The sequence below is a fragment of the Struthio camelus genome, chromosome Z, assembly GCF_040807025.1.
Source record: "Struthio camelus isolate bStrCam1 chromosome Z, bStrCam1.hap1, whole genome shotgun sequence".
In the NCBI taxonomy this organism is placed as follows: Eukaryota; Metazoa; Chordata; class Aves; order Struthioniformes; family Struthionidae; genus Struthio; species Struthio camelus.
The window spans coordinates 22388581-22402694 of NC_090982.1; the positions used below are offsets into that span (position 1 = coordinate 22388581).

Here is a 14114-nt window from a genome sequence, read left to right on the forward strand (position 1 = left end):
TATTTTTACATTTTGTCTCACTTTAAGTGAGCAAGTAGTCCTGGACTACTACTTCGGTAAGAAAATAACACTCTGTACAACACACACCTACAGTGAGGAAAACACCATGTTCTGAAAAGGCTGCGTTCTATGTAAACCAGTCAGAAAAAGGGAGATAGTAGAAGCACGACACATACAGCTGCTGTCTGTGTAATCATCAAAGCAAAGACACAACTACCAACAGCATCTGTCAACTTGTAGATCCAGCAACAGATCTAGATCTGTGAGTTTTCTGGACTGCTCAGTAGTTGACTTAAGAATTAGTGCCTAAAAAAAACTCATACAAAACTTACAGGAAAAAACATCGCAGTCGGAAACTGACTTACCTTCCAATTACTTCTTTTTAAGAAGCCTTTTTTTGTGAAAAGTTATCAATTGTCAGACTAGAATTGCCATTACGGTTTTTGCAGTTCTTCAATTTAACAAAACTGGTATCTGGCTAACCAGTTACTACAAGCCCCAGCATATTTTTGCGATGACAAAACTCTGACTACCTAGCATTGTAAATATTTATACAACAGATGGTTGTTCAGAGAAACCTTGGCACTCTACAGCTAGTAAGTGGCTGTCGACAGGACGATTAAGGTTGGCAAGACCTTTCCAGTCAAATTTTTATATAGCTAGATAACTATCTTGCAAAGTGTTTCTGTACATAAAGATCCACTGCACTCTGGAAAGATGCCACACGAGCTTAGACTGGACATGGTTTGACATCAACATATTTGCTTTATATCCTTATCTATAACAAATGCAAGAAAACCTCACCCAAGTCGCGCTGACCAAAAAGCCCTTGTTAAGATAAGACGGTATTAGTCATTTATGCACACTCTGATTCTCAGCGTGAACAGGGTGAAAACTTATTACCATTTTCATTTTCAGTAACTACTGGAGGTCGAAAATGAAGGTCTGAAACTAAGATGAGAGCTTAAGGGCTGCAAGTATTTCCTTCCGACACTGTGTGCACACACAGCGACAAGCCCAAGCACCTTTTCCACCACCACCCAAAACCAACAAACACCCGCCCTGTCACATAGCATAAAAGGCAGCGTTGCGGAGCTTCGCGGAAAAGGACCACGGGACTTTTTTTATTTCGTAAACAAGGAACTACACGCCAAGTCGACTGTGGGCTTCCCTCCTCCAAGTCTTTACACAGAAAATCGCATTTCCGCGAAAAAGTTTAACACGGGAGAAACCGAGGCCCGAGAGCGGGGACCGGGAAGTCCTGGAGGAGTCCTCGGCCAACCGCCGCCGCCAGGGCGCCCCGCGCCCCCGAGCTCAGCCCCAAGGGCAGCGCTGGGCCAAGAGCCTCTCAGCACCGGCCTCGCCACGGCGGGTCGGCAGCGCGGCCGCGACGCCACCACCAGGCCCTCCGTGCCCGCCGCTTCCCCGCCGCAGGGCCGAGGCCGCAGGGCGCCGCCCGCGCCTCGCTCCGCTCCCCGCCGCGCACGACGGGCGGCTCCCTCGCCCCCCGCTGCCCCCCCCGCCCCGCAGCGCCCCCGCCGGCGAGCGAGGCCGAACCAACCGTTGCCGAGACCAGGAGGAGAAGGGCGGGGCCGCGCTCACGCGCCCCTCTCTCCCCCGCTCTCCATAGCAACCGCGGCGCCCAGCTCCGCCGCTGCCCGCGCGCGCGCGCGCGCGCCCTCCCACGCCGCTGTCGCCGCGCATGCGCAGTGAAGTCACGCCGGCCCGGTGAGGGCGGGAGGGGGCGGGGCCCGGCGGGAAGGAAAGGGCGGGTGCTCGGTGAGGTCAAGCTCCGCCCCGCCCCGCCCCGCCCGCCCCGCCCCGCCCCGCCCCGCCGGCCGTTGGCGCTGCCGGCCGTTGGGCGCGGCGGTTAGCGCCCCTGGCGGCGCTGCTGGCTACCGCAGCAGCAGCGGCCGGGGCAGGGCCGCGGAGTGCGCTTGGCGAAGGGGCTTTTTACCCTGTAACGTTACCGCTATCGTCGTGGAGTGCGCTTAGCTTCCCAGCACCTTACTGCCACTGTGTGCATAGGAAGAGGTCGTGTTGCAGTAGCCTTCCTTCCCTAGCTGCAGGCTAAAAAAGAGTCTGTAACTCTTGCATTGTGTGTTTATTACTGTAGCAGTTCTTGGTTAAAGCTGTAGAAGGGTGTTACATATGTACATTACAGGGTTGTTCCTGCTTGTTTGTTGCCTGCCTGTTCTAAGGCGGCACTGGTGCGGTTGTCACGAGGCATCAGTCTGCAGGGAGCTCAGTGTGGCATGGCCGTGGAGCCTATTCCAGTACAGCCCACTAGTGCGCCCTCCTAGAGACCATCCTGGCCTCCTCTCACCTGCAGTGTATCAGGGTCCAGTAGTGCTGTCCACATGTTGACTTTCAGAATTAGCTGCTTTCTTCTGAAGCCATAATAGCTTAGGAATGCAATCAGTAGTAAAAACTGGTGGACAGGGAAGTGCGGTGTGTACGACAGAACCAGCGATTAGTCCACTTTCATGCTGCCACTTTTCTGGCAACCTATGTCAGATATGGAAAGGAGAGGAGAGAAGGAAAACCAGAAGAACATATTTCTTTCAGATTCTGTTTTTTCTTAATCTTCTTGTGAATATGAATTTGTTTTTGTCCAGTTAAAGCTCAGGAGAACGCTGAAAGATGAACTCAGTCCCAAACAAAGCATTAATCAAGAAAGGTCCTCTCCTTCATCTCCTTAGTGATTGTCTACCCAAATGGAAGTGCTGCAGATGAGGTCAATGTCTCCGTCTCCATACTCAGCTCACAGAAGTCCCTTATATGGGACATTTGCTATGGAGCAAATTTTTATTTTTAAAAGTTAATTCTGTCCAGAGAGGGATTAGCAGTGGCTGATCGCCACAGGCAGCTTGTAATGGACAGCAGTTTCAGCATTCCCAGCTGGGAATCATGCCTTGAGCACCCAGAGCTGATGCACATACATGATCTCTTGGCTACCTAGAGATATCCCCATCTGTTTGAGTGGCATGGTTCCCACTCTAAATAGATGGACTCTTGCCCTGGAGCATTTTTCCTACACAATAATAAATTAAATGGGAAGCCTGAAGAGTAATGCAGTGATCAGCTGTGATACAGGAAACTGCTCTTTAGCATTGATACATTCTTCCTAAAATTTCATCATAAATGTTTTTCTGAAAAGCAAGTGCCCAAAATGTAAAGTCAGCTTAGAGTTCAGGTGGATTTCAAACTTTTGTTGAGATTTTTTGCCCTTTCCCTGATTTTTTTTGAGTGTCTGTGATCTTCTGTTATTCAGGGTAATTGTTAGCATTTCCAACTAAGATTTCTCTGACTTGTAAATATTTATTCCTAGAGGAACTGAGAGTTGTCTGTGAAGAGAATGAAACATATTTCAGGTAAACCAGAAAACAGGGATGCCTCAAAGAACAACTTACGCATATCCTTGAGAACAGGTAACACTGAAAACAGAGTGATTCACTGGACTATTAAAAAACATAGATAAAACGGAAACGTAATAAAAGCCAGCCTGTGCCTCTAGTCCATGACATATTTCACACATCAGTTTCTGCTTATATGCGTAAGATATAATATGTGGTTTGTGAAAGCTTTCCACTGACATGAAGAACAAGCGTAAATATAAAAAAAAAAAAAGGAGAGAACAAAAACGAATGGAGAAATAAAACTGAAAGATAAATGCGAGGGAGAGTATGCTAGAAGAAAGTTTTTTACAGAATGAAAAAGAATCAGACAAGCCAATAATGTCATTTCCTACTCAGTACCAGATATTTGCAGCTCTGATAATGGCCTTTATTTAGTCGCTAGATCAGTCATCTTCAGATAGATTGCATTTTTCTATTTTCTGCTCATGGATTTGCAGAGAGAACACAAGTTTTGGAGCAAGGGCAGTGGTCTATTCTGGCTCAGTTATCAGCAGAAAAATTCTCATTTGTTAATATTTCTTCTGGGGAAGCACAGTGCCAGAAGAAAAGCAGGAAAGTATGTGCTTGACTTCCCAACTAAACTTGTAAAGGCTCTAAATATGGAAAATTTCTGACACTTATACTGGAATCTAAACAGATTTGATCGAGAATTCTCTGATAGACAATAATAAGTCTTTATGGTGAAGTCCTTTCTAAAGGAGAAAACATACTTAGGGGAAGTATTGACTTTGTTTTATATAAAGTCCAGTGTGGAAGTATTATGCAAAGACTATTGAAAGTCTGAAAAATCAGAAAAATATCCAGATTCTTCAGTGCTGAATATTGCAAAATAGTATGGAAACTCCTCTTGGAGTTGCTGATGTCCATGTTGTGTTGTTGTTGCTGTTTATAAATTACCACGTGAGCCACCAGCTGTCATCATAAAAATTTTATTGGCACTCTGTAAATATTAAATCAGCATGCTTAAATCAAGCCATGTGCAGTAACAGCTGATGCTGTGTTATGCAGATCACATGCAAGAGAGCAGTATACACTGTGATTCCCATGATTCTTACTGCTTACAAGTCCCTTCCTTCATGAGGTTGTGTTCCAGGATTCATTTCATGCCCAATTGTACCCCTTGATCAATGTGTCTGTGCATAGATATTGCCTGGGGGGAGAAATTCAGCCTTCTCAAGAGTACTCTCCATATCTTCCTGGATCCTTCTAAATTGTCATGTTTGCTATTGCAACTTTTTTTGCAGCACCACTTTGCTACTCACTTCCCCATGAGCTTTGCCAATGTATACAGGAGACACTTGTTAACTTTAGAACGTGAGCTAAATTCTTTGCATCACAAAAGTTCGCGTTTCTGATGTATGAGGGAGGCCTTTACTGATGACATGCCATGTTGAAATGGAACCTGTCCTTATTCTTGCCCAGAATTGTTGTCAGTCATAACATTTAGGTGGACTGGGGGTAGGAGGTAAAATAAATGAAAATATTTCTAGGATTCCCTCTTCTCTCTCTCTGATAGTAGTCAGGGAAGTGGCAAGTATGATGCATTTTCTGATCCCTCTGCCTCTGTGGTGCGCATGGTGAAATCTGCCTATATGAGAAGAGCAGTCAGTATCGTAATTTCGGGAGTTAGTTTTTATCCGAGGATCAAGGCACTTCAAGGGCATGACGAGTTGCTCTTAGATAAGGTCCAGCTGAAGATGTCCTAACATTAACTCTTCTATCCTCTCTCTCCTAATCGGGGTACTGCTTTATGTCTGGGCAGTGCAACAGAACATTTGCATCTCTCCATATCTGCTGCAGTGCAAGTCTGAACCAACTTCAGCAAGCAGTTAAGCTAAGATACAGCATTGTGAAGAAAGGCTGCCAAGGTACATAGATAACTCTGTTTAAGCTCCCTGACTATGGGCAATAACCACCAGTACACCATCAGACTAAATGACTGAGTATAGTAATACCCTAAACCAGCAAAACAAGCATTCCTCAGAAGAGTGCTCAGAGAAACATAAGGCAGGCACTGGCTTTGTTTTGATCAATTTTAGGTTTTGTCATTAGCTTAAATTGTCGGCTGGGAAGTATCTTACTATGTGAAGCTTCTACCTACAGAAAAAAATCAATCAAAGGGAGACAGCAAATGATGTTCAAAATGAAGTGCATGTTGCTGGTACCATGGAACACATGGCCCGGTGGACAGGATGATTTTGTTTTCAGCATGAGGAATTAATGTTTCTGAATGTTCCTGCAATGGGCCAACTACAGAGTCTTCTCATCCCTGTTCTTTCTTTTCTGAGCAGAGGGAGTGGTAGCAGCTGTCAGGGTGGGCTTTAAAGGTGGTGGCTGCCTGTCGTAGCAAGGAGTTAGATTTGGTAAAATAGCAAATGTAAAATATTTATAATCCACTAACAATAAGTGTTCTGTTACGGCTGGCAAACTGCCAAACAGGCCTGCTGATGGAGGATCTAAGGGGGCTTCAGCTCCACACCTCCTCATACTTATTGCCCAGCATAGCACAAACTTCCCTGCCCCACATGATGTGATTATGCAGCTGTACAAATTGGCAGCGGGCTTCTCCCCAGGTATGGAATCTAGTTCTCTTTCTGTTGCAATGAGAAGCTAGAACATTAAGGAGAAAGCACAGCAAGAGGTTTTACCACCTCTCAGTAGAACAGACTAGAGCTTGTTAGCTGACAGCCATGAGGCTAGTTGTGAGTATTTTATGAGACGGGTGGACAAAGTACCAAGTACTAAGTGCAACTTCAGAAAGTTTTCCTTCAAGTTTATGCCTGGGTGGAATTCAGTGAGAGCTATCCTTTAGTGTTTGACACACTTACAGACATTAAAACCAGGCTCATAAAATACTTAAGAGAATAGCCTGTACTGAAGATACAATTTCCTTGGGCAATTCAAATAAACAGCACTTCTCCTCAATTATTTTCAAAGTAAAGCACAGAAACTACCCACATCCCTTCAGAAGATGTCTAGTAGTTCAAATAAACAAACTCCAGCTAGGACTGAGCTGAGTTTTCCAAGAACCAGTATAAGCTGTTCTGGTTCTGTAAAATAAGTATGCATGAGGAATGATCTGAAATACTGAGAGATCATATTAACATCGCTTCCTTGGTAAACACAGTTACACAGGACAAGCTTTCATTAAGGAAGTGTACAGCCTCTGAATGAACACAGCTAAACTAAAATCACACAGGTGTGCTGCTATAATGGTATTACCACTGATGGTATCCTTATAGTGATATAGGTATACCTCTCGCCTTTCTAACTCACATCGCTACACTAGTAGAGGCCATCATTGTTGTTCTGAAAGGCCGAAATGCTGTTAGCATCTGGACACAACTTGTTCCTAATAAGGAATCTTTTAACAGGAGAAATCTGATCCAATTAACACATTCTTGATTTTGCAGAATACCGTACTAATTACACGCAATGAATCATTACTAGATGAATTAAACGTTCATCCAAAAACTTACAGCACTAATCTAATTAGCAGTTACTGGAGCTGTCATTACCTCTTTTCACCTACTTTTAAGCTATGCAAATTCACACTAAGAGTCTAGCCCTGCAGGCTGCTTACATGAATAGCTTCCTTTGACTACAATAATGCTTCAGCACACAGAAGGAACTTTAAAAAATAGGCTGCGTACTTTACAGCAGAAAATATAACTTCAGTTCTGCCATCCTCCTATGGAAAAGTCACAATTTATGAGTCAGTCACTTCAAAAATATGAAACCTAAAGAAGATTATTCTTTTCAATTGCTTTATGATCTTAGAAAAGCTGCTGGGAGCTTAGGTCATACCGGTAAGAGGTTCTCTAGAAGTATGAACTCTAAAAGGTACTTTCATCAAAAAAAACCTGCAAAGATTCTTATATATTCACACCAGTTGTTAAAAAACCTGTTGTTAGACCCCTCAGAAGGCTCAGCTTTTTCGGATTATTGACACCATGAGGGGATAAAGTTGGAACCTTGATGTTCTGTGTGCTTTTCTCCCTTAGGCTTGATTAAAAATGAATACTAATAAGCACACACAATTCAGAAAGGCTTGGTAAGGTGCTGAAGTTGAACCTTACGATAGGACAGGGAGTTCATCCTTAGCTTTTCCACATGTGTACAGCATGTTTTGACAAAGCAGCAGCCATTAAGGCTGACTGTGCAATTGGATATTCCCAGTGAAGAGGAACCTCTGCTGAAAAAAGCATTACCTGGAAGGGATTACTTTGTCATCAGAAACTACATGGCTACTAGCTGGTGCTATTTTGTTCGTTAGAAAAAAATTACTTTCTTTGATCATAACAGAAGGTGTTATGGTGTATGGTGTTATGGTGGTAACAGAAGCATGGTGTATGTAACATCGTACACCGTGCAGTCCCACAAGTGATGATAAGTGTCTGAAGCTGGGTGCAGCCTCATTTCTCCAACTGGCACCTTGAGAAAGTTGGTCGGTGTTATAAAGCTGAAAGGAAAAGTTTACTAGGTATAATACTTTCAATACAAGGAAGGTAAGAATACTTTCAATATAGGGAAGATAAGACCTTTATAGCTTCCTACTTGGAATGACATACACCATACCATAACGTGCAAACAGCCATACACAGTTTGCACATTAGTTCTTGATGCAAAAGGATAGAGAGAAAAGTGTTACTTAGTTTTGATATAGTTTTTTTTATTTAAAAACAGATTTATATACAATGAAAGGCAGCTATATGCTGATCTCTAGCTATCTCGTTGCAGGTAATCTGCAGAGCAAAGAACTATAACAGCACTCAGTATCAGTGCTGAGACTGATCTCATTTCCTACATCCTGAGTCCAACTGAGACTCATTATCAGAATGTCAATCAATCAATCAGATGCATTTTTCAGCAAAAATTAAAAAATGTCCTCCATGCCAGTACTAGAGTGTGCATATTGTTGATAAGTTTTAGAGACACTTTTGACCACATTGCAATCAACATAGAAATTAATCATTTACTCAACCTGTAAACTGATCACCTGTATTACCACTGATTTCCAATTCCATCTACCCAACAGAGAGCTATGGATAATTTCACAGCAGGTCCTGTGTTTGAGAGTTTGGCAGTAACGCTGGAGCAGGTTCCCAGAGGAGAGTAGAGTTAGAAATAGGATGAGATCTAGTCACTGGAAGCTGATTGTTGGCTCATGTGCTAGGGCGGCAAGACAAATAAATCCAGGGAGAAGCAACCAGAGAGCAGAGAAGACAGCAGCTGGGCTAACAGCCCTTGGTACTGTATCTGGTAGAATTAGAGTCCGGCCTTTCCTAACAAAAAGTTTTCTCTGCTATTTCTACAAAGCTATCCAGTTATAGTCATGCTAATATAATCTTTTTGCAGAACTTCTTCCTTCTGTGAGCGTGGTTTAGTTTAGCTGTTGAAAACTTTAGCTTCCTGTTGCTGCCAACGTTGTTGTTCATCAGACTGGAAAATGTCCTTTGTCTGTCCAAGATAAGTTTAAATAATAATAATAAATCCTCCCTTTAAATTTCTGATGTTTTTTACAGGGGTATCACACGTGCCAGTTTCTCAATTTTTTCCCACCGTCTACTACGTGAAAGTTTCAATACAAGTATTTTTACCACCTTTAAGTTACATGCAGAGCAAATGCAATCTGTAAAAGAAAAAGATTGGTTTCTATGGCAAAATATAATTTGCAACCACCATTTAGGTGTATAATTTGTGAGATATGTTAGTTTTTACTAACATATCTCTGAACTCCTGCTGGGAGCAATCAGAGTGGACTTAACCAGTAACAGCTCTATCTCTGCCTCATGTCCATTTATATTTTACACTCCTCACTTCTTATCTTGATATAAAAATAGACCTCTTTTTCCAATGAGGAGACTAAGGTTTCATTTGTTTTTATCAGGAAAACAATATGGGCAGCCCGAGGCTTACCGAGGCAATGTAAACCAGCAAAAGGCAAAACACTTAAGTTTTTGCACAGATGAATCATACTTGTTCCTCAGCTGCTCATTACTAGCAGCCTGGAACCAGGGAAGAGAAGGGTGGAAATTTTTAAAAAGATTTCCCTAGTTTAAGTAAGGACTACATAAGCCCAGTACTCTCATCTCCGTTTCTGTAACAACTATAAGGAAACATGATGCACTTCAGCTAAAGTTATGATCAAAGCAGATAAGCAAAGCAGTTTAAGTAGAAAATCTGTATCTTTAATCTATTGGTGAAACTGTGAAGAAAAAATATTAGTTCTTTGTTTTTCATTGGCGGATGCTTATGATCAAGAAGTTTAGAGGTGCATTTTAGGAGGTTAGTTGTGCTCATATGCATTTGTATGCAAATCTGACTGTAGCGATCTTATTGCAGGATCTTTAATCTTCTGAATCTCACACTTACATTCCTCGACAATCATGACTTCTTTGACCACCGGGACAGAACTGGTGCAGTTGAGCTCCAAGCGCTTCATGGAGAACTTAGTGGGCAAGCAATGAGAACAAAAGGTGTAAAGACGATCATCTGGACCGGGGACATGGAAGGAACTACACTTTCCAAAACAAAGATTATTCTGCACCATCACCTTCTCACAGCTCTCATGAGCAACACCCTGTAACAGAAAGCAGTTTGAAGATGAGAATACTAGCACTGATCTGTAAATGTAGGTTAGATCTGAGCCTTGATTCCTGGTACACGAATGATCTGCATGGACTTCGCAAGAAGGCGTAAAAGCAAAAAAAAAGCACCCCAAAACAAAAATATACAGCTACTATATTTTTGTTTCTCAAGACATTTCCATCAAAATGTTAATTTTTATGGCAAAGAAGCCAGAAAATTCAAGAGCGTTTAAAAGCAAACTTGAGACCTCTAGTCTTAATCTGTATATCGAACAATAGAGAGAGGTTTTTACTTTGTCATTTCTACCTTTCACTTGCTGCTTCAAATCTACATTTTTAACATGATTAAGCAGTACTAATCACTTAGCAGTACCTAAAACATCATTTTGGCCCAACATACTTGTATACTGACCACAAGCCAGGCTCACACCTGAAACCTTGAAGGAGGTGTAATGTTCTGTAGCAATTTTTTTTTTTTTTTTGGTAAGCCAAGTGCAATAGTAATTCTGTAATCTCTTCTTTTGCAAGAATAACATGTTGTTCTTTGTATCAGCAGAGTCTGTGTCAATTCCCAAGCCAGAAGAGCTACACTGAAGTTAGCACTTTTATATTGGCATAACTGCAGCCATCCTGGAGAGAGCTAGCCATATGATATGGCCATAAAAAATAAAGTGGTACAAATTTTTAGGCCATACCTATGTTTACAGATATCTGTTAGTAAAGTAAATTAGATGAGGGATGTGAAAGCATATCATTCCTGACTGACTGTAGTGACAGAAACACTGAGAGAAGATGCAGCCTTACGAGGAAAATGGCACTTTTATCTGTACTGTTTGCTTCTCTGGGCATGACAATAGATATGACAGGATGGTTTCATCTGTGCTTGGGCACTTTACCAGTTCTCTTCTTGGCAGAGACCTAAATAGACCTATGCATCACTCTTCCAATTAATACAATAGATAAGGGATCCCTGCCTATCTGTAAGAAAATCAGCTTTTCCTGTGAGTACTTGTTCTGGGAATCACTGTATATATGGATGTTTCATGTATAGGTACTGTATAGATGTCCATTCACAGTGTAGATAATTACTTGCCCCCTCCCTACTTGGTCAGGTTAGGTCAGAACGTCCTTGGATAAAGAGAATAAAATAACCCTTTCTGAACACTGAATGTATTGCCTTCCAGGACTTCAGAGTAGTAGTTTTTCTGATCAGGCTAAAGCCTTAGAAACTCTTTTCCACTCACTATGAGTGTGCATTTCTGAAGTGTCCCGGTGTTTTAGCAAAGGAACTTACCTGTATTTCTTTAGTAACAGATTACAGGAAAAGGTCAGATTTACTAATCTTGGACCGCTGGTCTTACCTGGGAAAAAGGCAGGGTTCTGCAGGTTTCTTGGTGCATCTCGTTGGTCTTGATTGGCAGGACAACCTCTTCAGAAGCTGAATTTTTCTTTAGCATGAAGTGATCCCAGAATTTCTTGGCGTCTTTTCTATAGAGGGGTTCAGCTTCTCTCTTGTTGGAAGAGTGAGATGGAGAGAAGTTTTCCACAGGAGAAGCCTCTCTGGCTGCTGCCCAGGTTCCCAAATCTCGGTCTGCATGAAGTTCTGCATAGGGAAGGATGAATCTGGACGGGTTTTTTCGTGCTTGCTTCTCACTGGCAGTTGCTGTCTGTGGAATTGCTACAAATAAGCTTGTTTCTCCGAGGATTTCTTCAACACCTGTTGGATGTTCCCCCACCAGCTGATGAAAACCCTCACTTGTAAGCAGATTTTTGCCTGGGTAGAAAAGGTGCTGAAATGGCTTACTTTTCTGTTGCTGTGGATCTCCCTCTGTCTCAGTGGCTCCAAGATGTGAGAGCACTAACAGCTGAAGAAGAAGTAGTGACATGATCCTGTTGAACGTAGTCCTGTGAACCTGCTGCCGTTGTAATGAACGTAGTTTGCTAGCTTTATAGAGAAGGCTGGTGTCAGCTTATGGCTGATGTTTGTGTGCAGAGAGGAGGGGCGGGCTGGAGAGAGACCCTAGCATGGCTAATTGCATTCATTTACTATAGATTACAATTATGATATGGGAGTCTGTGCTAATTAAACTCTGCTTTCAATCTGCAGTATGTGTATTAGAAGTTCCTATCTAAGATCTAGTATCCCAGGATGGGGTGGAGGACAGAGGGAATCAACAAGATGAAATGTTTGGATAAGCTGTCTAGCTGAGGTCTAGCAATTAAGGAAGCATTTGGGCTTGTGTATTAGCATGTTCAGAGTGGTCTTCATTATTTGTTTTGACTTTCCATTCCACAAAGCCAGAGACTGTTATACAGGTAGTGTTATTTCATTACAACCGGGAAAAACAAGCTGATGAAGTTCCATAAAACATGAAGCTAGGTCTGAAGATGTCAAATCAGCCCATATTTTCAAAAGTGGCTTCTAAGTTAGGTCTTTCAGAGTTTGAGTGTGACCCAAGTACTCTGGCAACACCACTGCAAACCAGCTAGTTTATGCTCACATACCCAGATGAATCTTGCAGAAAACACCGGCTATAGCTTCAAGAAATTTGCAGCTGCTGGAGTGCAGGGGTATCACTAGCCTAGACTAAAAGTTCCCAAGGTGAAGAAGCTCTGTATCCCAGATTCTTAAAGATTAACACCCTTACTTCCTCCTTGGGCACCAAAGTGACTACAGACATCACGGAAAGCTGGTAAACAAAATGAGGATTTAAGCAAAATATGTTAGAACTCAGATAATTCATGGTTCTAGACTTGAATGACTCAACTCAACTCAATTCAACCAAAGACTACTAGAGCCTGAATTGGAGGTTTTCTTCTGCAAAGTTGCATTATACAGCGTGTGAGGGAAAAAAAAAAAAAAGATAGAGGAGGATGAACTCTACTGGAGTATCAGTAGACTTCAGTTTGCAGTCAGTGTATTTCTTAGAGTTAAAAACCCGGTTGATCTGTACTAAATGTTTGGCATTATTTGTTTTTTATTTATGGGGAATTAGTTTATTGCCTCATAATTGAAGTAAACTAATCGCACATCAACGTTGTTATGAGGCACTGACTTATAACCTTAGTACAAAGTTAGTGGAGTCTTAGAGCTTGTCCTTATCTTGAAGCTATCCCGAGTACATCCTAAGATAGAAGCGCATGAAGCTCCAAAAAGAATGAGGTTCACACACCAACATTTGAGCGTATTTGTGCTTTCGCCTCAGTGGGGTGATCGTGTTAAGGAAAGCACAGCTGTCAGGCATTAACTTAATTGCTGGGTAACTTGAACTCAGAGCAATTTAATTCATCTGGCTTGATGCCTTCCTGAAGTCTCAAGTGTGCCCTGGGAGGGCTGATAGGTTCTTCCACAATTATCAGAAAAGCAATCATAGAAAAGCTTGGCATCTGCAACAAGATCAGCTGTGAGGTGTGCCTCCAAAAGTCTTTGTATCATATTTACACAAGCATTAGGGTGGAGCAGCAGTGAGTCAAGAGGATTAGTTTGACTGTAGATAAGATTATGTAGCCTAGAAGTACAACTTAAATGCTCATATCCTATCTTCATTACCCAGTAAGGCTGAAACAGTGGACCTTCGGATCTATAATTTCTTTTATCTGCTACAGGTTAAAAGTCATCATTCAGAATTATTCAGCAGAAATAAGACCATTACCTTTGGACTTTTCCTCCTTTTTTCCTTCATTATTTTAGTTGCTCCAATAGGTATAAGTCTGGGACAGTAGTCAGACAGACATACTGACACGTAAGGGTCTAACACATTTGTCAGTCTTTCATTTGAAGCAACATATATTTTTGCAGGAATTTGCTTCAAATTTTAAAAATATGAAGGTAATTAAAACAATTTAAAGAGTTCTTCTAGGTTATAGGAATAAGATGGAGGTGTCTTCTTTTTGTTTGTTTTTAGCTAGTTAGGCTATTTTTCTCTTCTTTTGCCAGGTCTTGACTAAGTCTAGGACAGTGATGCGCTAACTGCTTAAAACCTCCAGTTTTGATCTTGATCCTGTAATATCTACATATAACTTTATCCATATAAGCAAAATTTCTTTAAGTCACTGACATGCATATTTACAGGACTGAAAACTAAGTGCCTGGGAGACCCAATTT

The 14114-nt window shown here is 42.0% G+C and overlaps 2 protein-coding genes across 6 annotated transcripts in view; both read right to left on the minus strand.

The window, feature by feature from the left end:
- Nucleotides 1-1706, minus strand: part of ZDHHC21 (zinc finger DHHC-type palmitoyltransferase 21) — a 43756-nt gene extending 42050 nt beyond the window's left edge. For 2 of the 5 annotated variants that reach the window (XR_011137842.1, XM_068927978.1), the window contains exon 1: nucleotides 1562-1706. The gene's annotated coding sequence lies outside the window, so the exon portion shown is untranslated. Of the gene's footprint in view, nucleotides 1-365; nucleotides 464-1561 lie in introns of those variants that run through there. The other 3 variants (XM_068927979.1, XM_068927980.1, XM_009678827.2) reach the window with 2 other exon arrangements.
- Nucleotides 1707-9708: 8002 nt separating this feature from the next.
- CER1 (cerberus 1, DAN family BMP antagonist) lies at nucleotides 9709-11895 on the minus strand. The gene is made up of 2 exons (XM_009678829.1): nucleotides 11371-11895; nucleotides 9709-10002 (listed from the first exon to the last, which is right to left on the minus strand). The coding sequence occupies exons 1-2, from the start codon at nucleotides 11893-11895 to the stop codon at nucleotides 9709-9711; spliced, it is 819 nt and encodes a 272-aa protein (XP_009677124.1).
- Nucleotides 11896-14114: the final 2219 nt, after the last annotated feature.

What these genes read in the sequence shown, in the direction of transcription:
- CER1 (XM_009678829.1), bottom strand. Translation starts at nt 11,895, where the DNA reads ATGTCACTACTTCTTCTTCAGCTGTTAGTGCTCTCACATCTTGGAGCC. An exon ending in GAACCCTGCCTTTTTCCCAG is followed by an intron (nt 10,003 to 11,370) that starts GTAAGACCAGCG and finishes TTTCTGTTACAG; the next exon opens with GGTGTTGCTCATGAGAGCTG.